Below are 25,440 nucleotides of genomic sequence, written 5' to 3' on the forward strand. Positions count from 1 at the left end.
AAAAAGCTTGAGTCAGAGACTTCCTTCTCTACACAGGCCTATTAAAACTCTCCTCCTGAGGACAAAGCAAGCCCTTCAAAGCTAGCCAATATCATTCAAAGCCTTTGGACTTAATACTAAGTAAAATTTACGTATACGCACACGCACACGCACACACACACTGTGGATTGGAGTCTATCAGGCATTTATGTGAAACATAAATACTTTTCATTTTTTCCTTTGGTAAGATCAGACAGAGAGGACAAGTTAATTACAATGAAAGTCCTCAAGGAACATAATATAAACTACTACATTTTTTTCGTGAAATATTTGGTTGCTTTTCCAGTTAGAGTAGATCTGATTAAGTCAGCTCTGGGATTTGAGTCAATCAGAGATGACCCTGAATGCCTGATTCAATATACTTCCTCAGTTTAGTTGAGTCCTCGTTGTAATGCGTAATGCCTTTCACTAAGGGACATAGGGTAAGATTTTCAAGGGTTTTCAAATGCCTAATGATGCAGTTAAGTTCCTAGTGGGATTTTTATAAATGCCAAAGGCCGTGTCTATACTAGCAAGTTCTTCCAGAAAATCAGGCACTTTTTTGAAAGAGCACGCAGAGCGTCCACACACAAAATGTGTTCTTTTGTGTGTTCTTTTCAGTCCAAAATCGAAAGCAAGTGGCTCTTCTTCCAGAAGCCCTCTTCTGCTCCTGGATCAGGAAGAGTGTTCCCTTTTGAAAGCTTTTGGAAAAAAGCATGCGTAGATGCTCCGCGGGCCCTCTTGTCATAAGAGCAGCCCTCATGGCACCGGATTTTTCAATCCCTGGCCTGTTCTTTTGAAAGAATGGGGACTGCATGGACGCTTTCTATTGATAAAGCAGTTTGATTTTTGATCCACTTTTTTGTGTGGATGTACTCTTTCAAAAGAAGATCTTCTGGAAGACCATCTTTTGAAAGAGCCCTGTAGTGTAGATGTGGCCTAAGTGAGTCAGGCGGTTACTTCCCTTTAGAAAATCCCACTGCACATTTTGCTATACTTTCAAGAACCTAGATATCTTTGAAAATCAACCCCTTTCTTTGTATTTGTAGTGACCAGAGTGTGAGTTTCCAAAACCCAGCCTGCTTGTTAGCAAATGCCATTTTCACCCTCTATGCCCATCTAATCAGACCTCTGAATCTAGCAGCCTAATCTTAGGCTAGACTGCTTCACTGTCTCTTGCACAGTGGAATGTATCACAAGTGAATATGGCCTAGAGCTGTACGAACAAGCCTGAAGCATGCAGCAACTAATAGAGTTTCCACTCCATGCAGTGGATCCCTTTGAGGAGTTTTGGGACAGCTGCCCTTGGCAAAGTCTCAGGAAGCACAGCTGCTGAAAGAATATGGACTTTTGTGGTGGAGACTATATAAGACATGAGGATATGGGCCTGTCACTTCATTGGGAATGTCTCCTTAGTAAAGGCTAAGTAAATAAACAGGACACGTCTAACACTGCAGTGATCTTTTGAAAAGTGGAAGGTCTTTATACAGAGCACGTCCACACACAAAAAAGCAGTTCAAAAGAGTGATCTGCTCTTTCGAAAGAAGGGGGCCAGGGATCAAAAAATCTGGCACTAGGAGGACCGCTCTTTCGAAAAAAGGGCCCGTGGAACATCTACTCACATTTTTTTCCCAAAAGAATCTTTTGGAAAAAGGTGCTCTTCCTCACTTGGGAGAGGAAGGGGGCCTCCAGAAGAACCACCACACCATGTTCTTTCGAAAGGAATTTGAAAGAGAGCATTTTGTGTGTGGATGCTTTGGTTGCTCTTTTGGAAGAGGGCCCAATTTTCCTGAATGCCTTGAATGTGGCCACAAAGTAATACCACAGTGCACCCAGACATTGGCAGTCCAAACAAACTGCTTTATGGTTGAAGCTGGACAGGAATTTTTGGACAAAACAGATTTTTGTAAAAAAATGATGATTTATCAAAATGGACGCATATTTTGATGACACTCCCTTTGGGTAAATTCTTAAGTTCCAGAATGGAATTTCCGGTCAAAACAGAAAACACCTCACCCTAACATAGCAAATAGCAGGTCACTTCTTTATCTTATGGGAGAGACTGGTTCAAGACCCTGCTCTGCATCAGGGACTTGAATCTGTATCTTCCACATGCCAGGTAACTGTTCCAACCATCAAGCTGTAGAATCAGCTGTCCTACTGAATATTTAATTATTATACCAAGGGGACCAGCTCCAGCAGGGGAAAGTAAGAGATCCTCTACCAGCTAATAGCTCAGCGCTTTTTCTGGATTGTTAAAAACCCAGGTTCAAGCATCCATTTTTAACTATGGAGTTGTGTATTTCTAGTTGTATTTCTCAAAGGTAATACATGTGCCTTCAAGTTACATATATCAGAAGGAGATCCTTGGTATTAATTTACAAAAATTTAGGATCAGCCCCATAATATATGATAGCTATTGGCAAAGTTAGAGAGAACTGGAAGAAAGACATCTCTTGACTCATTGGCCGTGTCTACACTAGCCAAAAACTTCGAAATGGCCATGCAAATGGCCATTTCCAAGTTTACTAATGAAGCGCTGAAATACATATTCAGTGCTTCATTAGCATGCAGGTGGCCGCAGCACTTCGAAATTGACGCGGCTCACCGCCGTGTGGCTCGCCCAGACAGGGCTCCTTTTTGAAAGGACCCCGGCTACTTCGAAGTCCCCTTACTCCCACCTGCTCAGAGGAATAAAGGGACTTCGAAGTAGCCGGGGTCCTTTCGAAAAGGAGCCCTGTCTAGACGAGCCGCGTGGCGGCGAGCCGCGTCAATATCAAAGTGCCGCAGCCGCCCGCATGCTAATGGTGCGCTGAATATGTATTTCAGCGCTTCATTAGTAAATTTCAAAATGGCCAGTTGCACAGCCATTTTGAAGTTTTTGGCTAGTGTAGACATAGCCATTCTGATCTATGATCACAAGAATGCAGGAAGGCTTACTGAATCATACCAATGGTGCATATAGTAACTTGTAGACAAGAGTGGCCAATACCATTTTTTTAATAGAAAGGTAAAACTATATGCTGGATGGTTATGGAACAATTAGCCCATAAAGGACAAGTTTTTCCCCCGTTCCCCAAACTATCCCAGTTCCTCTCAGTTACTGGTTGGCTTATGGCTAAAAGCACGACAATTTCTATCCCTAATAATTTCTTTCTTTCAGTCTAGTCTAACTGTGGATATTCTCATCATCCATATAAATGTTTAATCCTTTTTTAAATCCTATGAAGTCATTGGCCTTAATTATGTTGAGTCATGGAAGATTAGATTTTTATTAGTAAACACTGATTTCACCATACACGCACAAAATAATGGAAAAAAACCCACGTCTCTCAATAATAATCAAAATTTACAGGTAGGCAATGAAAGAAAAATGCTGCCCAGGAACTTATTAGAGTTCGATTTAAAGATATTTATTTTATATAAATGATACGTGATATGGACAATTTGTGTTTTAATAGCTATAATGATCTAACTTTTTAAATCTCAACATTCACTGTTATTAAATGATTATTGTCTCACTCTTCCATAATCTGCCCAGGCATAATTTCCTAGAACAACAATAATTTAAATAAATGTTGAAGAATCGTAATTTTGCACAGTTGAACATTCTTATCAATAAAAAGCAAAATACTTTAAAATAAACTGATATTATTCTTTGCAATTATTAAGAAATGAATTCTTCCAAGCCTAGTACTTTTCTGTGCCACTCCTTGCCAGCACTGAGCACCAGCACCTTGGCAGCCCCAGCCACAGGATTGGCTGGGGAGGGAAGGCAGGGGAGCCAGCTGAGTACGAGAGTACCACCTCCCACCACCTTCTTCTTCTTCTTCTTCTTCTTCTTGTTCTTTTTTTTTTTTTAAACAAAAAATGCTCTGGCCAAGCCTAATTATATTTTTGACAGTGAGTTCCACAGGTTAGTTATCCTGTATACCGTACTGCTAGTTTCTGTACTTCAACACCAGATCATTTACTGGGCCATAAATTCAAAAGGATGAACAACTGGAGCCCTCAAAAGGTAATATTGAAAGGATCATTCATATGTTTTTAAGCATTATATTATATTTAATTTAAGAGGTTTTAAATAAGAGAGACTTACCACAACTATGTATCGAGGCCTAAACTGGATGGTTCCAAACAAACCCAATATGACGATTATTATGTGTAGAAAATTGCCAAGAATAGGCGCCCACTGGAAGCCAAGAAAGTCAAAGATTTGTCTCTCTAGTGCAGCCAGCTGTAAGGAAACACATAAAATATTAACAGTTTAATTTGGATTTGGTCATATTTGTTATTTTTACATCATTGCACCAGACTCTACCAGTTTGACTTGGACTGGGTTTCTGTGCAGGTTGGAATTCTGTGAGCTGATTAATATATGAACATTTTTGCTTAATTTGTATGCAACTGATTTTAATGAGCGGGCACTTAGAAATATTTCAAGTTACATTACCTCTGTTGCTGATTTCTGTTTTGTCTCACAGCTTAGCCAATAATCAGACTCATAAATTGTCACCCAGAATTAACTTGTTCTGGCTTGCTGAGAGCAACATTAACTAATATGTATTTATCTAACTGCAAAGATGGTTTCAACCAGCTAATAATATAATGTACCATCAAGTTTCCATCAGTGTTATCATTCTTCCTCCTCATGGCCTTCATTTTGTTGCAGCTAATGTGTGTGTGGGGGGGTAGGGGGAAGAGAGGGGAAGACAAAAAGAGGAGGGATAGCTTATTGGCTTAAGCATTGGCCTGCTAAATCTAGGGTTGTGAGTTAAACCCCTGAGGGGGCCATTTAAGGATGTGGGGCAAATAGATTAAAAAATAAAATCTCTCAGGGATGGTGCTAGGTCCTGCTGTGAGTACAGGAGACTGGACTTGATAACCTCTCAAGGTTCCTTCCAGTTCTATGAGATAGGTATATCTCCATAAGACCCTTGGTCTCACTTTGGGTGAGATCTGTACCCATGCTTTTTTTTACTGACAGCTACAAAGGCCAGAGCAACACAGATAAGCTCTAAAACCCCCAGATCTGGTTAGGAGAGAATTTCCCTGCTATAGAAACTGAGGAAGCTGACTTTCCACCCAGTACAGGGCCTGAGCCCATACATGTGTTCAGAGGCTGCCTGCTGGGTTAGGTTCTGTTCAAGCTCAAACCAGAGAAGGAGCGGTAGTGGTACCAATCTTATAGGCTATGCCTACACTAAAGAGTTTTGTTGACAAACTTGGGCTACGTCTACACGTGAACGTTACATCGAAATAGCCTATTTCGATGAATAACGTCTACACGTCCTCCAGGGCTGGTGCCGTCGACGTTGGGCAGCACCACATCAAAGTAGGCTCTGCGAGGGAACGTCTACACGCCAAAGTAGCACACATCAAAATAAGGGTGCCAGGAACAGCTGCAGACAGGGTCACAGGGCGGACTAGCGTTTCCAGGGCAACAGCTAGCTGCTCCCTTAAAGGGCCCCTCCCAGACACAAGCAGCCTGCACAGCACGTGGTCTGCAGAGCCGTAGGCACGCACACCTCGAGCGACGCAGTCATGGACCCCCAGCAGCAGCAGCAGCATCAGCCAGAGGTCCACCCAGCTGCCCCTGTAGGAGCAGTGCTCGCCCTGCTCAATGCCATGCAGGAGGCAGCTGATCACATCCTAGCCACAGAGGAGGAGCTGCCTGCAGGGGAGGAGGAAGCAACCCCCAACCCTGCAGCACCCCGCCCCGCCCCGCCTCACATGCCGCCGGCTGTGGAGCTACCCCACGAACACCGACTGGTGGGAGCGGCTGGTGCTTGGAGAGTGGGACGACGACCGCTGGCTCCAGAACTTTCGCATGAGCCGGCAGACATTTCTGGAGCTATGCCAGTGGCTCACCCCCGCACTGAGGCACCAGGACACCTTCATGAGCCGTGCCCTCAGTGTGGAGAAATGGGTCGGCATCGCTGTCTGGGAGCTGGCCGCTCCAGACAGCTACCAATCCGTGGGCCAGCAGTTTGGCGTCGGCAAGGCCACCATCGGGGCTGTCCTCATGGAGGTAAGAGGACCCACAGGGGGAGGGGGAGGCAGCCCTGGCAGGGGAGGGGAGGGGAGGGGAGGGAAGGGGAGCCCTGGCAGGGGAGGGCCACACACACCCTGCACACCCCTCATTGGTGCTCTCCCATGTGCTTCCCCTGCAGGTCGTCCGCGCCATCAACGCCCTGCTCCTCCACAGGCTCGTGAGGCTTCGGGACCCGGATGCCACCATCGCGGGCTTTGCCACCCTGGGCTTCCCCAATTGCTTCGGGGCTCTGGATGGGACCCACATCCCCATCCGCGCACCGGAGGACAGTGGAGGACGCTACCTAAACAGGAAGGGCTACCACTCAGTAGTCCTCCAGGCCTTGGTGGACAGCCGGGGCCGCTTCCTGAACATATATGTGGGCTGGCCTGGCAGCACCCATGACGCCCGGGTATTCAGGAATTTGGGCCTGTGCCGTCGGCTGGAGGCGGGGACCTATATCCCCCAGTGGGAGATCCCTGTGGGGGACACCATCATGCCCCTCTGCGTCATCACAGACGTGGCATATCCCCTCCGGCCCTGGCTCATGCACCCTTACACGGACCACCTGTCAGCCAGCCAGGAGCGCTTCAACATGCGCCTGAACCACACGTGCCAGGTGGTGGAGCGCACATTTGGCTGCCCCAAGGGGTGCTGGAGGTGTCTCCTCACCCGCCTTGATGCGGGCCCCACCAACATCCCCCAGATTGTGGGCGCCTGCAGCACCCTCCACAACCTTGTCGAGAGCAAGGGGGAGGCCTTCTTTCAGGGCTGGACTGTGGAGGCCGGCAGGGCCGATGTGCAGCCACCCGCTGCCCCCAGTCGCCAGGTGGACCCCGAAGGGACCCGGGTCCGGGAGGCCCTGCAAGCCCAGTTCGACGAGGCCGCGGGGTGAACGCTGGCAGGCCCCCCACTGCACCCCCCCATCCTCCACAACACTCCCTGCCCCTACGCCCACACCACAGACCACCCAAGAGCACCCCCCACCACTTTTCTTGTAAATAAAAACAGACATGTTTTTCATGAAACCAGAATATATATGTTGAACTTATTATTATATCATAACTATGTACAGCCAAAATAAATATTATATATATACGTATTACAAGATGAAAGGAAAAAAAAGGGGAAGACAAGGAAGGGGAGAACTATTTACATGGGGGGGCAGGTATCATCATAACATAACAGAACAGGGGTCTAATACAAACTATTTACAAAAGATAGGTGAAGGGGATATATACAAAGGGGGAGGGGGGACACGTCCTGGGCCCCACACCCCCTAATGTCCAGCGCTGGGGGTGGGAGGCCGCGAGCCACGCCTTGGCCGCAGCCCACGCCGGGGCTGGCTGGGGGCCAGGCGGACCGGGAGATAAGGCCGGCAGGTGTCAGCTGGCCCCAGGTCCCCCTTGGCGGCGGACGGCGGTGCGATGGCAGGTGGAGCAGCGGGTGGAGCGGCAGGTGGAGCAGGCAGGGCGGGCAGAGCGGCGGCCAGCGTGGCATGGGGGGCCAGGTAGTCTGCGATGCGCTCAAATGTGCGCATAAAGGCCCCCCATGCCTCCTGGTGCCAGGCCAGCGCCCGCTCCTGTAGTTGGAGGCGCCACTCCTCCACCCACAGGCGCTGCTCGGAGACCTCCAGCTGCCAACGAAGGATGGCCAGCAGCTGGGGGTCCGTTGCTGTCCTCGGATGGTGTTGGCTCTGCTGTCGTCCCTGCCCTGGGGCCAGTCGGTGCTCCGCCGAGGGGCTGGCCTGGAGTGATGGCCCCGGTGGGCTCTCCGGGACCACTGACACCTCGCCGGTGCTCTCCGGTCCTTCGGATGGTGCAGCTGCGGAACATGGGGGGGAAGAAGAGTGGAGACAGCCGTTAGTGTGGGCCCCGAGCCGTGGCCCTTGTCCCCCCACCCCTCTGCTCCTGGTTCCCCATCCCCGTCTCCGGGAGATGCTGCTGCTGCTGCTGATGGGTGTCCCACCCCCTCCTCCCCCAGGGGAGCCTAGGTTCCGCTCCCCCCATCCCCAGGGATGGGGCATGGCACTGTCGTGCTGGGGGGGCAGGGGCTGATGCACTCTTCTGAGGGACATGCCACTGCTGTCCTTGGGGCCATGGTCATCTGGGCACGTGGAGGGCCCTGGTCATATCTGTTACCCCCGCCCCTCAACCCCGGGGGTGATCACCGGGGGGGTACATACCTGACGGTCCACTCCCATGGTTGGGGGACACCCGGTGGGTGGATGCCCTGCTGGAGCTCCGGGATGGGATGTGGCTCTGGAGCCCGGCGTCGCTGGAGGACTCCCCCTCCTCCTCCTCCTCCGGTGCCCCAGGGGTGGGCTCCTGGGGGGCCCCAGGGTGCGGGGCTTACCTCCGGGGCGGACTCCGCCTCCGGGGCCTGCTGGGGCTCGTCGGCCGAGGCGTCAAGAGTGGCCGGAGGGGAGGAGGTGTGCCGGGGGCCCAGTATGGACCTGAGCTCCCTGTAAAAGGGGCAAGTGATGGGGGCGGCCCCAGATCGGCCGGCCACATCCCGGGCCTGGGAGTAACCCTGCCGCAGCTCCTTCACCTTACTCCTGACGTGGTCAGGAGTGCAGGCAGGGTGACCCCAGGCGGCCAGGTCCTTGGCCATCCGAGCGAACGCATCCACGTTCCGCCTCTTGCTCCCCATTACCTGGAGCACCTCCTCCTCACTCCAGATACCCAGCAGGTCCCGATGCTCGGCCTCCGTCCAGGAGGGGCCCCGCTGCCGCTTCCCAGCCTGGCTGCCGGTCTGGGAGCCCTGGCTCCCCTTGGGTGGGGTGCCCTGCGGGCGCTTAGGGGGCTGCCATCACAGCGGTGGGGGGTTGGTGTGGCTGCTCAGAGACGTGCAGGCTGGCCATGTGGCGGGGCTGCCGCCTGCACGCTCTGTCAGCTTCCTGCACAGGAAGGCAGGGGGCGGGGACCTTTAAGGGGCCACTGCGCACGGCGACCATTGAGCTCAGGGGCTGGAGAGAGCGTCTCTCAACCCCTCAGCTGATGGCCGCCATGGCGGACCCCACTATTTCAATGTCGCGGATGCGCAACGGCTACACATTCCCTACTTCGATGTTGAACGTCAAAGTAGGGCGCTATTCCCATCTCCTGATGGGGATAGCGACTTCGACATCTCGCCGCCTTACGTCGATGTCAACTTCGAAATAGCGCCTGCCATGCGTAGCCGTGACAGGCGCTATTTCGAAGTTGGCGCGGCTACTTCGAAGTAGCCGGCACGTGTAGACACGGCTTTGCAGAGCATCTGCACACAAAAAAAAAAAAATTTGTTGATGCTCTCTGGGACGCTTTTGTCAACAGAGCAGGGCAAAGATTAATTTTATTTTATGTGTAGATACAATCTGTTGACAGAAGTTTTGTTGGAACAGCTGCTCCAACAGTAACTTCTGTAGACAGATGCTTCTAGTGCAGATGAAGCCAGAATGAATGGCCCATTGGTTGGATGTAGGAGACCAGTGTTCAGTTTTCCCTTCTGCTCGGTGGTACAAAAGGATTTGAACAGGGATCTCCTATACCTCCAAAAAGCATACTCTAAACAGTGTTCTGGCATGGAGGCTCCCTTCATCTCTTATTGAAATTATTCCACTTTGGATAAACACTGTCACAGGAACAGAGAAATTGCAGTCTTTGTGGTCCACCTCCCAGCTGAGGGATCTAATCATCAGACTCTCCAGTGATTCTGTTATCATTATTTTTGGAAGTGGAACAACTTCAGCAGTAAGACTGAGGAAGCCCTCACATCAGATTGTCCCACAGCTCAGTGTTAGAGTGCTCTCATGACAGGTATGGAAGATGTCTGTTCAGATTTTGCTCCCTCTGAGGCTGAGCAGGGACTTGAAACAGGGTGTCTCATATCTTATGTGAATGGTCTGACCAGAAGACGAAAGTCACCTCCTGATGGGCTAACAATCCTAGCAGGGATTTGTGGACTGCAATGATGCCTAAAACTTGGACATAGGTGCCTAAGCATCTTTGTGGCTCTACTCTTCATTGATTAGGCCTCAATTGGAGTATTGTGTCCAGTTCTGGGCACCACATTTCAAGAAAGATGTGGAGTAATTGGAGAAGGATCAGAGAAGAGCAAGAAGAATGATTAAAGGTTTAGAGAACATAGAATCATAGAATACTAGAACTGGAAGAGACATTGAGACACTAGAATAAATTGCCTAGGGATTATCAGGGCTGGTCTAGGTGGTACTTGGTGCTGCCATGAGGGCAGGGTACTGGACTTAATGACCTTTCAGGGTCCCTTCCCACTTCTAGCATTCTATAATTGTATATTATAGCACTGTAAATTTCCATAAATGCACTGCTTTCTTTTTCTAAGGCTATCAGGATGCTCTGTGAATTATTTCTCTCATTAGACTAGTCATTGCAGGATTTTGTATACTGTTAACACTCTTACTTCATAACCGCCTTCAAATACAAACTAACGACAAATCCTTAAGAGACATATTTTCAAAGGCCTCAACAACCATGCAATATGTATATACACAACTGGGCCCAGAGGTTCCTAAGAGCTCAGCTCTTTACAAACCTGAATTAAGGTGCAATGGGAGTTTCTGGGTGCCAAATGCTTCAGAAAATCTGTCCTTATTGTGCTGTCTAAAGGAGAGTTGAGCTTTTTGAAAATTTGGCCTTGCAAGAATAATTACATGAGAGTAAATGAAACCTACTTCTCAATATGTAATTTTCATTATATTTTGATAAATATTTATTTTAACATTTACATACTATTAAACAAACACAAGATAAAGTGCTATGTAACCTAAAATATTGATTTTTCCATAAAGCTATTCTGAGAGTCATGGCATTTTCTGAATTACAATCACATCAAAAAAATTTGCAGAACTCTTAGTGATGCTTGTGAAGCCTCATAATGATGATTTTCATAAAGGAAGAATTCTATACATTCAACATACTGAGCCTGGTCGTTCAATCTTAGTTTAGACAAAATTCCCACTGAAATCCCTAGGAACTTTGATTGAGTCAGGACTTCAGGATCAGGGCCAAAAAACTGATTGTAAATTATTTAAGAATGAGACCAAGAAGTGCAGAAGAGATAACCCGTTTTCTCTTTCTTTACTAATGCCCCTTGATCTCACTGACACAAAGGGTACATCACATGATCTTGCATCCTAGGATACTGCATGTGCCAGCATAATATGCCACAGCCTGACTACTAGAGGTGTACCTAATAAAAACTATGAAAATGTAGTTACCGTGTATGAGTAACCAGGACAAGGAACAAGTTAAATATTGTAATAAAAACCCTTAGTGCCAATTCGTCACACAACAGTGATTTAAGATTGAATTTCAACCCTCCAATGAAGCTGTAACTGATCCCAAAATACTGGTTGACCTATACCGTCCCACAAACAGCTGGAATGAATGTGACTATAATGACATTTAAGACTCCCTTGGTTGTTTCATTTAAATACCAGCACATGCACAGCAAAAGAAGACATAAGAGAGAGTTTATGAGATAACAACAAAGAAAAGATCTCTATCTTTTTATGTACAATAGTGTTCATGTCAAAAGATGAAGATAAAGGAGAAAACCTGTTAAAATATGTTTGCTGGGTAATAATAATGTATACATTACATGGCCTTAATCTAAAACCCAGTTAATTATACTGTAATGATTCATCTAGTTGTAATCTAAAGACTCCTAGGTAGTTCATGATTTTTGTATTTTAATTAGTATATTTTGCAAATTAAACGGACCCAATGCAGTTATTGGCTACGTCTACACGTGAAGCCAACATCGAAATAGGCTATTTCGATGAATAACGTCTACACGTCCTCCAGGGCTGGCAACGTCGATGTTCAACTTCGACGTTGCGCGGCACCACATCGAAATAGGCGCTGCGAGGGTACGTCTACACGCCAAAGTAGCACACATCGAAATAAGGGTGCCAGGCACAGCTGCAGACAGGGTCACAGGGCGGACTCAACAGCAAGCCGCTCCCTTAAAGGGCCCCTCCCAGACACAGTTGCACTAAACAACACAAGATACACAGAGCTGACAACTGGTTGCAGACCCTGTGCCTGCAGCATGGATCCCCAGCTGCCGCAGCAGCAGCCAGAAGCCCTGGGCTAAGGGCTGCTGCCCACGGTGACCATAGAGCCCCGCAGGGGCTGGAGAGAGAGCATCTCTCAACCCCCCCAGCTGATGGCCGCCATGGAGGACCCGGCAATTTCGACGTTGCGGGACGCGGATCGTCTACACGGTCCCTACTTCGACGTTGAACGTCGAAGTAGGGCGCTATTCCGATCCCCTCATGAGGTTAGCGACTTCGACGTCTCGCCGCCTAACGTTGAAGTTAACTTCGAAATAGCGCCCGACGCGTGTAGCCGCGACGGGCGCTATTTCGAAGTTAGTGCCGCTACTTCGAAGTAGCGTGCACGTGTAGACACAGCTATTGAGAGTTATAAACACTACGAAATTGGAAGGTAGAGTATAGCCATCACATGCCACCCAAATGAACACCAACATACCACAACATTTTGGGGAGTAAAGGCACTTCAAAGAAGCGTGGGCACTTCGAAGTGCCTGCGGCTACACGCATGCTGGCACTTTGTAGTTTGGCACTTTGAAGTTGTCGCTGGGGAGAATTAGCCTAATGAGATGCTGCATATTCATCGTGGCACTTCTTTAGTAATCTCCTATCACTCGATTACCATGCCCCCTTCGAAGTACAGGGCAAGTGTAGACACAGCCTGAATGTTTTATAATGAAAACCATGTACCCTGTGTCACCCTCCATATTACTACCCCCAGCAGTGGGGAATCTGCCTTTGGTGCAAGATCCTCTCTTTTTCCCTATTCTGCAGAAATTTCCCTGCATGGCCTCTGCAGAGATCCAGCTTCAGGGACCAGAGGAGATTAGGGAGGAGAGCCACTTGGTTTTCCCCAGGTCCATGGGGAAGGCAAAGCAGGGTCCCCAGGCAGGGGGGCGATATTTTTGGAAACTATTGTGATGGAAAAGCCCCTGAAAGCCTATGAGCACCTCATTTCCATCCTGTCACAGACCAAGCTTCCCCTCTTCCTGTGCGAGGCAGATTGGGATCCCGCTAGCTGCACTGTGGTTCACCCTCATGTGCTGCTGCTGCCACTGGAACTTAGACAGAGCCCAGCAACAAGGCTGACCCCCTCAGCTTCTCATTCCAGTTGTCTGAAAGGAGAAACCTGACAGACATTTAATGACTAGATATTTCTCCACAAAACCAACAGCTGCCGAGTGCTTCCTGTTTACGGTAAAGTAACACCACCCCTAGACTTTCAATCTCATGGTTTATTTAGTCTAGGATATGAGTGCCAGAAAGGTCAGCGAATGCCCTCCGGGCCCTCGTCCACTGTGTAAATCAAAACAGCGCTATAACATTCTGGAAGCACTGCGGCAGTCCTTTGATTAGAGGACAAGCCAGCTGGGAAGTAGTGAATCTCTAATATCAGCCTTCCTCCTCTCCCCTTCTCCCCCTCTGCCCTCCTGCAGCTCCTCCACCCTCTCCACAGGCAGCCTGCCTTGCCCCTTATGAGACAGTTCAGGAGTGCCGTGGAGAAACAGATGGCACTCTCACCTCCCAGCAGGAAGAAAGAAAGAAACCCCTACTGAGCAATGTACTGTCAAAAATCAAGGAAAATTGCCCTTTATGTCATAATTGAACTGATCAATTTCAATTGTTAGGCTGATATTACGGTCTTATGCAACTATAGACCGCAAGGCAGCATAATTTAGTGCAATTATCATTAGGCAAAAATACAAAAACTGTGTTTGTTCACACTTTTGTGTAACAAGAATACCCAATGTTTCCAACAGGTTAGCTTGCACTCTGCTGGGACCACTTAAACTCTCATAAATATAACTGAGGAATTGGACTGACTACCACCAGCAGGTATCCCTAATTTTTATGGACATAGGCAAGCTCTTTGGATGATGCAAACGATAATCAGTGGCATGTTCTTTGCACTATATCCTTTTCAATTGTTTTTTTCAAATATCAACATTTTGTATCAAATATCTGATCCTACAGCTTTCACACATACACAGCATCCCAGGAGCTGTCCTCCAGCCAGCTACTATCAACAAAAAGTAAGGCAACTGGTCTTTTCTAAACCTCTTTTCTCTTTCTTTTTTTATTTTCTTGCCAAATACAAAGAATGAGAGATTGAAAAACAGCTCAGATTATTTTGACCCAGTGGTATCAGAAGTAATTCAGCAACATCTATCACATGAATAATTTATTGTTGGGAACCACAACTTAAGAAAGCTTGCTGCAGGAGACCTTCTACATGAAAAAACTGGGAGGGTGGGAATGAGAACTATAGGCCAAGATATATGAGTTCTAGGCTTTTCTTACATAACTGGCTAAAGAAAGGTACCATATTAATCCACAAATTAGTATCAATGCACTGAATTTTTAATCTTGTTGGCTTTGAAATTTTAGATGCAAGAATCATAAAGAGCATTAGGTTGTAACAAAGAAGGATTTTACTAACTCTGACTATAAAGGTACTATTCTGTATTCTGGCACAGTATAATCATATGACAAAAAAGTAAACAATCACCTATGAATAGCTCCTCATCTCCCAAAGGGGGAATATAAGGAGGGTGGGGTGTAGAAAGGGAGAGACAAGATAAAAGGGCATTTACATCTCATATGAATATGTGACAGTATCTTGGTAACCTGCTCAAAATAATGAGATTTTTGAGGCAGAGGGTATCCTTGGACCAACACAGAAGCACATACCTAGAAAAAGCAGTTCAGCGAGACAGAAAAATAATCCCCCAGTTTAAGTCTTTCTCTTTTGCATGTAACAAAACAAATCAGCAGTCATATAGCACTTTAAAGACAAACAAAATAATTTATCAGGTGATAAGTTTTTGTGGGACAGATCTAAAGAAATGGGTCATCACCTAATAAATTATTTTGTTAGTCTTTAAAGCACTACATGACTGTTGATTTGTTTTGTTAGAATACAGAGTAACACAGCTACCTCTCTTTTGTATGTGTTATTAAGATCTGATGCTATGACCATTGAAGCCAGTGACCAAACACTAACTGTGTATGATAAAGTCTTTATTGAGCTGCATATGAATGTTTCAGCTCTGCAAGGTACTGAGTAGTTCCTAGAAAGTTGTCAATAGAAGCATATGTCATTCCCTGCTCAGCACCTTGTAGAACTGAGCTAATGAAAAGTAGCATCCTTCAACAAACCTGACCCTCTGCTTTCAGAGGAAGATGGCTAATAAACTAAATCCCTTTAATGCTTCACTATTGACCTAATATGGAAAATGGTGTAATATTGTTTAATATATGAAATAGAGTCTATCACACCTTAGGGTATTCTTCATAACAGTTTAAATCTAATCACAGATGATGACTTAATGTAAAATCAACAACATTTAAACCAAGCATGTAGGAATAAGGAAATGCCATTTTGATAAATCAAGAAGTTCATATGCTCATCATGAACAACGCATTTGGCATCTTTCTACATTTGAATCACAAATGTATATAAATGGTTAACATTATCCCATGTGTTGTAATTTGTACATAATTTATGTTAAGATGAATCATTTCCATAAGTTTTGCTACTTCTCTCTCTACCCAACAACTACCCTCCACCATCTGCTTCCCTCCCTAGGTGACCACTGTGACAACTCTATTGATTTAACAATGTGCCTGAGGTGTTATTACAAACTTTGTCTATCTCTTGTCTTACCATCTATGGCACTAGCTATTATCTGCCCTTACCGTAGCATTCCAGCCACACTCCATTAGCTGTCATGCCACCTTTTAGCTAATAGCACACAGAGAAGAAAGGGGATGTTATGCAGTAGACCTCCTGCTTTATCCAGCAGCATTCTCCCCATTTACCATTTATATTTCAAAATAGGTGCTGTTAAGACAGGGAACAGAGCCTGTTTTGAAATAAACCATAGTGTGTCCAATATCTCTATTTCAAAATAGGCTCTATGTGTAAGTGCTAATTGCTATGTGTAAGTAATAGGTAAGAGCTATTTCAAACTGCATTTTGTGTGTGGCAGCATTACTTCGAAATAATGTATTTTGGAATAGTTCTTCTTGAGTAGCTTATTTCAGATTAAGGCTGCTGTGTAGACATACTGTGGAACTGGTCCTCATTATGCTTCTGATAGCAGACCAAAACAGTGGCATAAAGTAGCATGTTGCGTCTTACAGCACAAAATATAAAACTGCCTTTGATTAGCTCTGTGGGAAGAGAAAACTCTTCCTCCAATTCCATCCAGTGAAGAACCTCATTTGCAACTGCAGTTTCCAGGGGGAGTATTGTGTTGTAGTTAATAGAGAAATGACTGTTGAGCATAAACTGCATGAGGAATTTTCTCTGGGTTTTGGAATGATTTGTCAAACCAAATAGCCATGTGTAGTTATAGATCATGCATATGCTACACAGTTGTCATAAGGGTGCTGGAAACCTGCCTTTCACTTAGTTCTTGTATATGAGGCTTTGCTAGAAAATGGCAGGCTAGTACCTCCCTTGTTTATTGACAGCTTTGCTGCTGCTGAAGTCACTGTGGTCACAGAAATACCACTTAGAGCACTAGAAAAGATCATGTAGTTCTCTTTTTTAAGCTTTTGAATCAGCTATAGATCCTCGAAACTCCCATATTTTGTGGGACAAAATCCTTTTTCCATAAAAATTTCACAGCTGCAGTGTCTTCATTGTATTTTTGCTATCAGCACTTTCCTCTGGTTTTCAAAGTGCCAAATCTTTTGCAGCTTTTAAGGATATGTGCTGTGATTCATTTTTGTGGATAGGATTACTACAAATTATGTCCCTAGCCCACAGTTAATCTTCAATGAATGTTTTAAGAGCCTTCCTGCTAAGCATTTGTTCCTCTTCAGTCCCTTTCAAAGCACATATTTTTTCCGTACTTATTCTCTGCATCAGCCATCACCACCACTTTCCCAATCATCAGAGCCTCTGCGAGGCAATTTACGAACTCCAGATGAGGCGCACAGTTTGTAGTGATAAAATCAGTTTGTAAAATCAGTAATTATTTCTGCTGCTTTTGTCTTTTGATGCATCACATACTTGAGGTGGAGCTGGATATGGTTGGTATGCAATGGCCTATCCCTGGAGGTCTTTTGGGATAATGTGTCCACTTTATTTTCCACGTATTGAATGATACTTGATGCTACTCATTTCCTAGAATATTACATGCTCAAAATTCCCAATAACTAGAGAATTCAAAGAGAGGAGTGGGAGGCACTGGATCCCTTCCTGCTACAACACAGAAGGCAGCATCATTGAAATTATTTTTCTGTAGATAACTACTAAACAAATGGCACCCCCACACCCCCTTACCTTTCTATTGTTAACTTGCTCATGGAATTATACAAGAGAAACATCTGGCTACAAAGAAGTTTTGCATGAGTGACTTATGAGCGTTTTGCCTGATGTGTTACACACAGTTACATGCAAAAAAAAAAAAAGCAGTCCAGTAGTACTTTAAAGACTGAAAGAATAATTTATTAGGTGCTGAGCTTTTGTGGGACAGACCCACTTCTTCAGATCATAGCCATACCCGAACAGACTCAATATTTAAGGCACAGAGAACCAAAAGTAGTAATCAAAGTTGACAAATCAGAAAAAATATTATCAAGGTGAGCAAATCAGAGAGTAGAGGGACATAAGGGGGAGGAGATGTCAAGAATTAGATTAAGCCAGTATGCAAAAGAGCCCCTATAATGATCTAAAAAATTCCCGTCCTGGTTCAAACCACATGTTAATGTGTCAAATTTGAATATAAAAGAGAGTTCAGCAGCCTCTCTTTCCAAAGTAGTGTGAAAATTCCTCTTCAGTAAGACGCAAACCTTCAGGTCATTAACAGAATGGCCCACTCCATTAAAATGCTGGCTGACCAGTTTGTGGATCAGGAGTGTTTTTGTGTCTGTTTTGTGCCCATTAATTCTTTGTCTAAGAGACTTTGAAGTCTGTCCAATATACAAAGCATCTGGGCATTGTTGGCACATGATGGCATACATGATGTTAGTTGAGGAACATGAGAATGTGCCCGTGATTCTGGGAATAACCTGGTTAGGTCCAGTGATGGTATCGCCAGAATAGATATGTGGACAAAGCTGGCAATGGGCCTTCTTGCAAGGAAAAGTTCCAGGACTGTGTTCCTGCGGTATAAACTGTGGTTGTGAGTGAGAATCCTCATAAGGCTGGGAGGCTGTCTGTATGAGAGAACAGGTTTGTCACCTAGGGCCTTCTGGAGCGTGGCATCCTGATTAAGGATAGGTTGTAGGTCTTTAATAATGCATTGCAGTGGTTTGAGTTGGGGGCTGTAGGTAATGACCAGTGGTGTTCTGTCATTGGGTTTTTTGGGCCTATCTTGGAGTAGCTGGTCTCTGGGTATTTGTTTGGCCCTGACAATTTGTTTTCTTTTTTATTTCTCCTTGTGGGTAATTCAGGTTTATGAATGTTTGGTAAAGATCATGTAGTTTTCAGTCTCTGTCAGCAGGATCAGAGCAAATGCGATTGTACCCAAGGGCTTGACTGTAAAAAATGGATCTAGTTGTGTGTGCAGGACGGAAGCTAGAAGCATGTAGGTAAGTACAGCGATCAGTGAGTTTCTGGAAGAGTGTGGTACCGATCAGGCCATCCTTGATTTGTACTGTAGTGTCCAGGAAATGTATCTCTCGCATGGAGTAGTCAAGGCATAAGTTGATGGTGGGGTGCAGATTGTTAAAGTCTCTGTGGAATTCTTCTAGAGTCTCTATATCATGGGTCCAAATCATAAAGATGTCATCAATGTATCATAAGAAGAGGAGAGGTAATAGGAGATGAGAGCTGAGGAATCACTGTTCCAGGTCAGTCATAAATATATTAGCATACTGTGGAGCAATGAGGGTGCCCATAGCAGTTCCACTAATCTGGAGGTATAAATTCGGAAATCCCCAAATCGGAAATAATTGTGGGTGAGAACAAGTTACAGAGGTCAGACACCAGATTGGCTGTGGTGACATCAGGGATGGTATTCCTGATCACTTTTAATCCATCTTCATGTGGAATATTAGTGTACAGAGCCTCTGCATCCATAGTGGCAAGGATGGTGTTGTCAGGAACTTTTCCAATGTTTTGTAATTTCCTCATGAAGTCAGTGACCTCGCTTACTCCTGTCAACCCCAGATAGTTCAATTTGTGCACCTCTACCAGACAGGCCCCGAGCCACCAGCCCAGCTATGAAAATCTCACTCCTGTGGAGAGTGAGCCTCTGCCCATTGGAATCAACAGCAAAGCTCCCATTGGCTTTCACGGGCCCAGCTTCATGCTCATGGCTTTCATGTCTCATGTTGCAGTATTCAGTATTCTTTTCCCACACACAGTCCAAAGACTTTTTCCTCAGGCAACCCCCTTTCTGGTGTTTCATAGGATCCTTCCTTTAGCTACTGACATGATCTAAGCATAGCTGTTAGCAAGAAAAGTAAAGGAGCTCATGGATAACATGAAAATGATTGGTAGGAACAACAGCCTTTATAAATACCCCTTTGAAAAATATGTAACCAAGGAGCTTAAGCCAGAGATTTGTACTGTTACATTGGGTTTTTATTCTTCAGACAATACACAGACAGCATTAATCATTCAAAATTAACCAGGGAAGAGATTTATAAATCTTGAAGATGGCAAAAAAGCTACATAAATGCCACATATAGCTTTGATCATTTTAAAGATTAAAATCTCATATAAATGTATTTTACCGATCAGAAAATATTACTGAGTTTCAGCAATGTAACTGAAAGAAAAAATGGAGCCTAAAATATTAAAAGTTAACCTTGGGCTGAAACCACTATTTGCTGTAACATATGGAAAACATTCACATTCATCTTAGTCTAAATGAGCCTTGTGATTCTATATCCAGTCTATTTCAAAAATAACATCATAACCTTGCAAAAATAAACACTGTAAAAGTTCACATAGAAACTAGGTATTAGAGATCAGCATGTTCATTGATACCTGTGACCTAAGAGCAATATAAATCTCAGCGTACAGGAAAAAGTGGACAGAGCAGCTTTATGCTCTATCCACTTTCACTCTGTGCCTGTAATTCATTCAATTATAGCATGACCATTTATATCAGTATTGTAAACTCTTTGGGGCAGAGACTGTCTTTTTATTAGATTTGTCTTCCATGCATCTCACACCAGGGCCTTGACTCCTGATAATTCTCTAAATCAGGAACAGTCCAGAGATGGCCCATGGTCCAAATCTGGATCAAAAGAGACTTCAGCAAATCACAAGGCTCACAGGGGCTCAGAACATCAGTCCTACAGGAGTTTGCTTCTGTCCCAAAGCACTTCCTGCTGGCTGATGCTCAGAGTCATGCTGGGACTCAGGGCTTCAGAGCAGTGAAGAGCCGCAAGAAATGCAGAAGGAGTAAAGGTAAGCCAAGGTAGCCGCACCTCCACTGCTTCTGAAATTTATTGGCATTGTGTTTAACAATGGCAGCAAAAGAATGGAAAGCTAACACTGAAAACTGTTCAATGCCCAACATTTCAACCTGTTTTATGTTTAATTTTATAGATACTATGGTTCCTCTTAAAAGTCCAAAACATCAAAGAGCACTATGAAATGAAGCCCATGAATTTTGACCACAAATATCCGTTAGGTTCCCATTTAAGATCAGGTTTGACTGCTTCATTAAAGGATGCATACTTTTGGAGCACAAATACTAGTTCAAAGGCTATGTGTGCTCAGGAAAAGGTAACTGAAGCTTCACTGAGATGTGCACAGATAATGGCAAACCAGAGGAAACTTTTACTGATGCAGACGTTATTTAAGCAGTAGTTACTACACCTGAAATCCTTTTTACAGAGAAGAAAGACATTGTTGATGCCATCAGACAACTCAGACAACAGCTATTAGGCGCATTGAGATGCTGGCTTTAGGGTGTTTTGAAGGAATCTTTTCAGAAACTGAAAATCGGAAAAAATTTCCTGGCAGTGTAAGAACATTGCGATATCAGGGATACAGTACAGATAGTGCTGTATGTTCATTTTTAGATGGAGAGGAGTTTGGGAGGAGTTGTTGCTTATACCACATAACTATTGCACAGCAGATGAGAATTTAATTCCTGTTCAAACTGTTTTGTCTAATGCAGGTTTTGACATGACTCAGATTGTGCCAATCACAACAGATGGTGCTCTTGGTAAGATTGATGCCATTATGAAATGTCTTCAATATCTTGAACCCCAATTTTATCTCCTGTCACCAGGTAATCCACCAGACTGTGGTTTGAGCAATGCCTGGTGGTGAATATGGCAATATAATGTCAATGGTGATTCAACCTGTCAACATACTTCAGTCCAAGTCATCAATGCCACATAGAAACTTCTGAAGCATCCTTTCAGAAATATCCAATTATTACAATGTCCTATTGGTTCATGATGACATCTGCTGTCTGAGCAGAGGGCAAATACAAAGAAGGCTATGGAAGAAGTTCAAAGTGGAAGAAAATCTGTATACATTCCATAGAAAAAGGCAGAGGAGTTACATGCATTTTTTAGGGATGGCACAAGCATAAACATCTGGAGTATTAAGTCTAATTCTGGGCTCTCCATTACAGAAGGGAAGTAGATGCACTGAAGAGAGTCCCATGTAGGGTGAGAAAAATTATCAGGGGGATGGAGCACATGAGTTATAAGGAAAGTCTGAAGGATTTAGGTTTATTTAGTCTACAGAAGAGAAGAGTGAGGGGCAGTGGGATTTGACAGTAGCCTTCAACTACCAGAAAGGGGAGTTCCAAAGAGATGGAGAGAGGTTTTTCTCTGTGGCAACAGGTGATAGAACAAGAAGCAATGGTCTCAAGTTGCTGTCGGGGAGTTCTAAGTTGGATATTAGGAAATACTCTTTTACTAGGAGGTGGTATCTACACGGGACAGCTTCTGTCAACAAAACTGGGCTTTTGTTGATATAACTCACTGAGCAGCTATACGGTTAAATATCAGAGGGGTAGCCGTGTTAGTCTGGATCTGTAGAGCAACGAAGGGTCCTGTGGCACCTTATAGACTAACAGAAAAGTTTAGAGCATGAGCTTTCGTGAGTTAACTCACTTCTTCAGATGCTGGTCCTGGAAATCTGCAAGGCCAGGTATAAATAGGCCAGAGCAAGGCTGGGGATAACGAGGTTAGCTCAGTCAGGCAGGCTGAGTTGTATTGTCATCAGTAGATCTGGAGGTGTGAACTCCAAGAGAGGGGAAGCTGCTTTTGTATTTAGCCAGCCATTCACAGTCTTTGTTTAATCCTGAGCTGAGGGTATTGAATTTGCAGATGAATTGTAGCTCAGCAATTTCTCTTTGGAGTATGTTCTTGAAATTTCTTTGCTGCAGGATAGCTACTTTTAAATCTGCTACTGTGTGTCCTGGAAGATTGAAGTGCTCTCCTATGGGTTTTTGTATATTGCCATTTCTGATGTCTGATTTGTGTGCATTTATTCTTTTACGTAGGGACTGTCCAGTTTGTCCGATGTATATGGCAGAGGGGCATTGCGGTTAAAGCTGCTCTGTTGAGAGTTTGTCAAGAAAACTCAGCTGTTCAGCTGGCAGCACCATACGTCTCCCCAGTCAGAAATAATGCATCAGTTGACAATGTTTTGTTGACAAAGTGCCCATGTAGACACTTCTGTCGACTGAGAAGGCTTCCAGTTTCCTGGGCAGCCCTGTTTGCAGAGCTTCTGGTCAGCCATTCTGTTGAGAGAGAGCAGGACAGTCTGGCTGCTCTCTGTCAACAGAGCAACTTGCTCTTTTGAGACACTTTGACGTATGTGGATGTGAGCTGTTGACAGAGGTACTGCTGAGGTTTCTCTGTCAACAGTGACCTCTGTTGCCAGAGGCTGCCTGTGTAGACGTGGCCAGAGAGTGGTGAAACTCTAGAATGGGTTACTTATGGAGGTGGTAGAATCTCTTTCCCTAAAGGAGTATAAGTTGCCACTTGACAAAGTTCTGGCTGGGATAATTTAGTTGGAATTGGTCCTGCTTTCAGCAAGGGGTTGGAATCAATGACCTCCTGAGGTCTCTTCCAACCTTAGGATTCCATGATTCTACAATCCTGGCCTTCGTTGTTGATTTTACAGGCAATTTAAATGATTTCAACTTAAACATATGGAGGTGAAATCACTATGCAGGGGATTTCCACAGCCGTGGCACATCATTTGAAAACAAAGTGAGACTCTTTAAAATGATTTGGAAACTTGACAGATGTTGCATTCCCAGTGTTGCTAAGCCATTTAGAAACTGCAGATGTAAATCAAAGGTTGTCATCACTGGATGGGCTTCTTCAAAACTTCCAGCAGAGGTTCTGAAATGCTGACAGTGTTAAAGACATCTTCCTGTACATGAGGAATGTATTCATGGTACAAGCAAAAGCAAAAGCATCCTTTCCATATGTTGAAAAAGCAAAAGTACAGCTGGAGCTTACTAATTTGCAAGCAGATGAAATGTTCAAGATTCCGCACACTGAAATTATATCTGAAACTTTCTGGACAATGCCTGTGTTGGACTCTGTGTGCACACATTTGAGAAATGTGGCATTTAACACTTCAGCTATGTTTGGCATGATGTGTGTGTAAGTCAGCATTCTCAACAATGAACAATATTATACATACATATGGAGATACACATCTCTTAGGACTGGAAGGAACCTGGGGAGGTCAGAGAATTCAGTCCCCTGCCCTGTTGGCAGGACCAACCACCATCCCTCACAGATTTTTTTTTTTTTCAAATCTCTTTGCCCCAGAACCTTAAATGACCTCCTCAAGGATTGAGCTCACAACCCTAGGTTTAGCAGGCTAATACTCAAACCACTGAGTTATCCACCCACATTAACTAATGTAATCACTCCATTCTGGCTCCAAGTCACCTTTGCAATTGCCTCAGTCTTGTCTTGATTGAACTCAGTCCAAATTTCAAGACCCTTGCCAAGCAAATGGCTTGCAACTTTTCCCACATTATTCAGGAAAAAAAATTGTGTTGCTGTATAAAATTTATTTCCAGACATGCTACTGAAGTTTCAACAGGCATTTTGCAACCATTCAGAATTCTTTTGCTTAATATACATGGAGGTGGGTGTGTACTTATAGTTGGACAGGCTTGAATGATAAAATATAACAGAGCTCATGTGTACTAAGTGGTATTTTCTTTCAAACTCTGAGGGTGTGTCTACACTTGCATTCCTCTTCGAAAGAGGTATGCAAATGAGTTAAATTGAAAATGCAAATGAGGTGTACATTTGCATATTCAGCACCTCATTTGCATATTATAATGTCAAAAGAGCTTCTTTCAAAAGAAGAAAGCCAGTGTACATGCTGCTTTTTCAAAAGTAAACCCATCTTCGAAAGAATCCTTCTTCCCTTTATTTAATAGGAAGAAGGATTCTTTCGAAGATGGGGTTTATTTTTGAAAGGGCAGCATCTACACTGTCTTCCTTCTTTCGAAAGAAGCTCTTTCAAAATTAGAATATGGAAATGAGGTGCTGAATATTCAAATTTACACCTCATTTGCATTTTCAGTTTACCTTATTTGCATACCTCTTTCGAAAGAGGAATGTAAGTGTAGACATACCCTGATACTTATGTTAAACAAACTACAAAAGCTGAAAAGTTTTGAATACATTTATCTATATGCAGGATTTTTTCATAAAAAAAAGACATTCCAGTACCCTGGGCGCAGAGCTCTGTCAGCAGCTCCACCCAGGGGAACCCTGACCGGGGGACAGAGGGGACCCTTCAGCTCCACAGCTGGGGTGCAGAGCCATGCTGGCAGCCCCCCACACAGGAACCCTCCATAGCTCTGTGGCTGAGAGCCAACTTGGGTACTGGGCCCTGCCAGCAGCCCCAGAGGCAGGAACTCCAATCAGTAGGGACATTGATGCGGAGGCGCTGGTACGCAATATCAGTGTGTACTACCACAAATAAAAGATATGCTTAAATTACAATAACTGCGTTTTCCAAGCTCATTCAGAACTTGAAACAGTTACTTGAAAGTGTTTCTAATGCTAATGTTTGCTTCTGTTTGACTTTTTCCTAATGTTCAACTTAAACCTCCCTTGCTGCAGCTTTAAGTCCATTGCCTCTTATTTTATCCTCAGAGGCCAAAGAGAACAAGTTTTCTCCCTCCTCCTTATGACACCCTTTTAGATACCTGAAAACCGCCATCATGTCCCTGCTCAATCTTCTCTTTTTCAAACTAAACAAGCCCAATTCTTTCAGCCTTTCTTTAGAGGTCACATTCTCTAGACCTTTGATCATTCTTGTCGCTCTTTTCTGGACCCTCTCTAATTTTTCCACATCTTTCTTGAACTGTGGTGCCCAGAACTGGACACA

General features: G+C 44.7%; 1 protein-coding gene across 4 annotated transcripts in view; it reads right to left on the reverse strand.

Annotated features, from left to right (window-relative positions):
- NKAIN3 (sodium/potassium transporting ATPase interacting 3) overlaps positions 1–25,440 on the reverse strand; it is a 568,457-nt gene that overhangs the window by 321,495 nt on the left and 221,522 nt on the right. For all 4 annotated transcript variants that reach the window (XM_074985759.1, XM_074985760.1, XM_074985758.1 and 1 more), the window contains exon 2: positions 4,118–4,255. In XM_074985759.1, coding sequence (XP_074841860.1) covers positions 4,118–4,255 — 138 coding nt within the window. The remainder of the gene's footprint in view (positions 1–4,117; positions 4,256–25,440) is intronic.

The sequence above is a fragment of the Carettochelys insculpta genome, chromosome 2, assembly GCF_033958435.1.
Source record: "Carettochelys insculpta isolate YL-2023 chromosome 2, ASM3395843v1, whole genome shotgun sequence".
Lineage (NCBI taxonomy): Eukaryota > Metazoa > Chordata > Testudines > Carettochelyidae > Carettochelys > Carettochelys insculpta.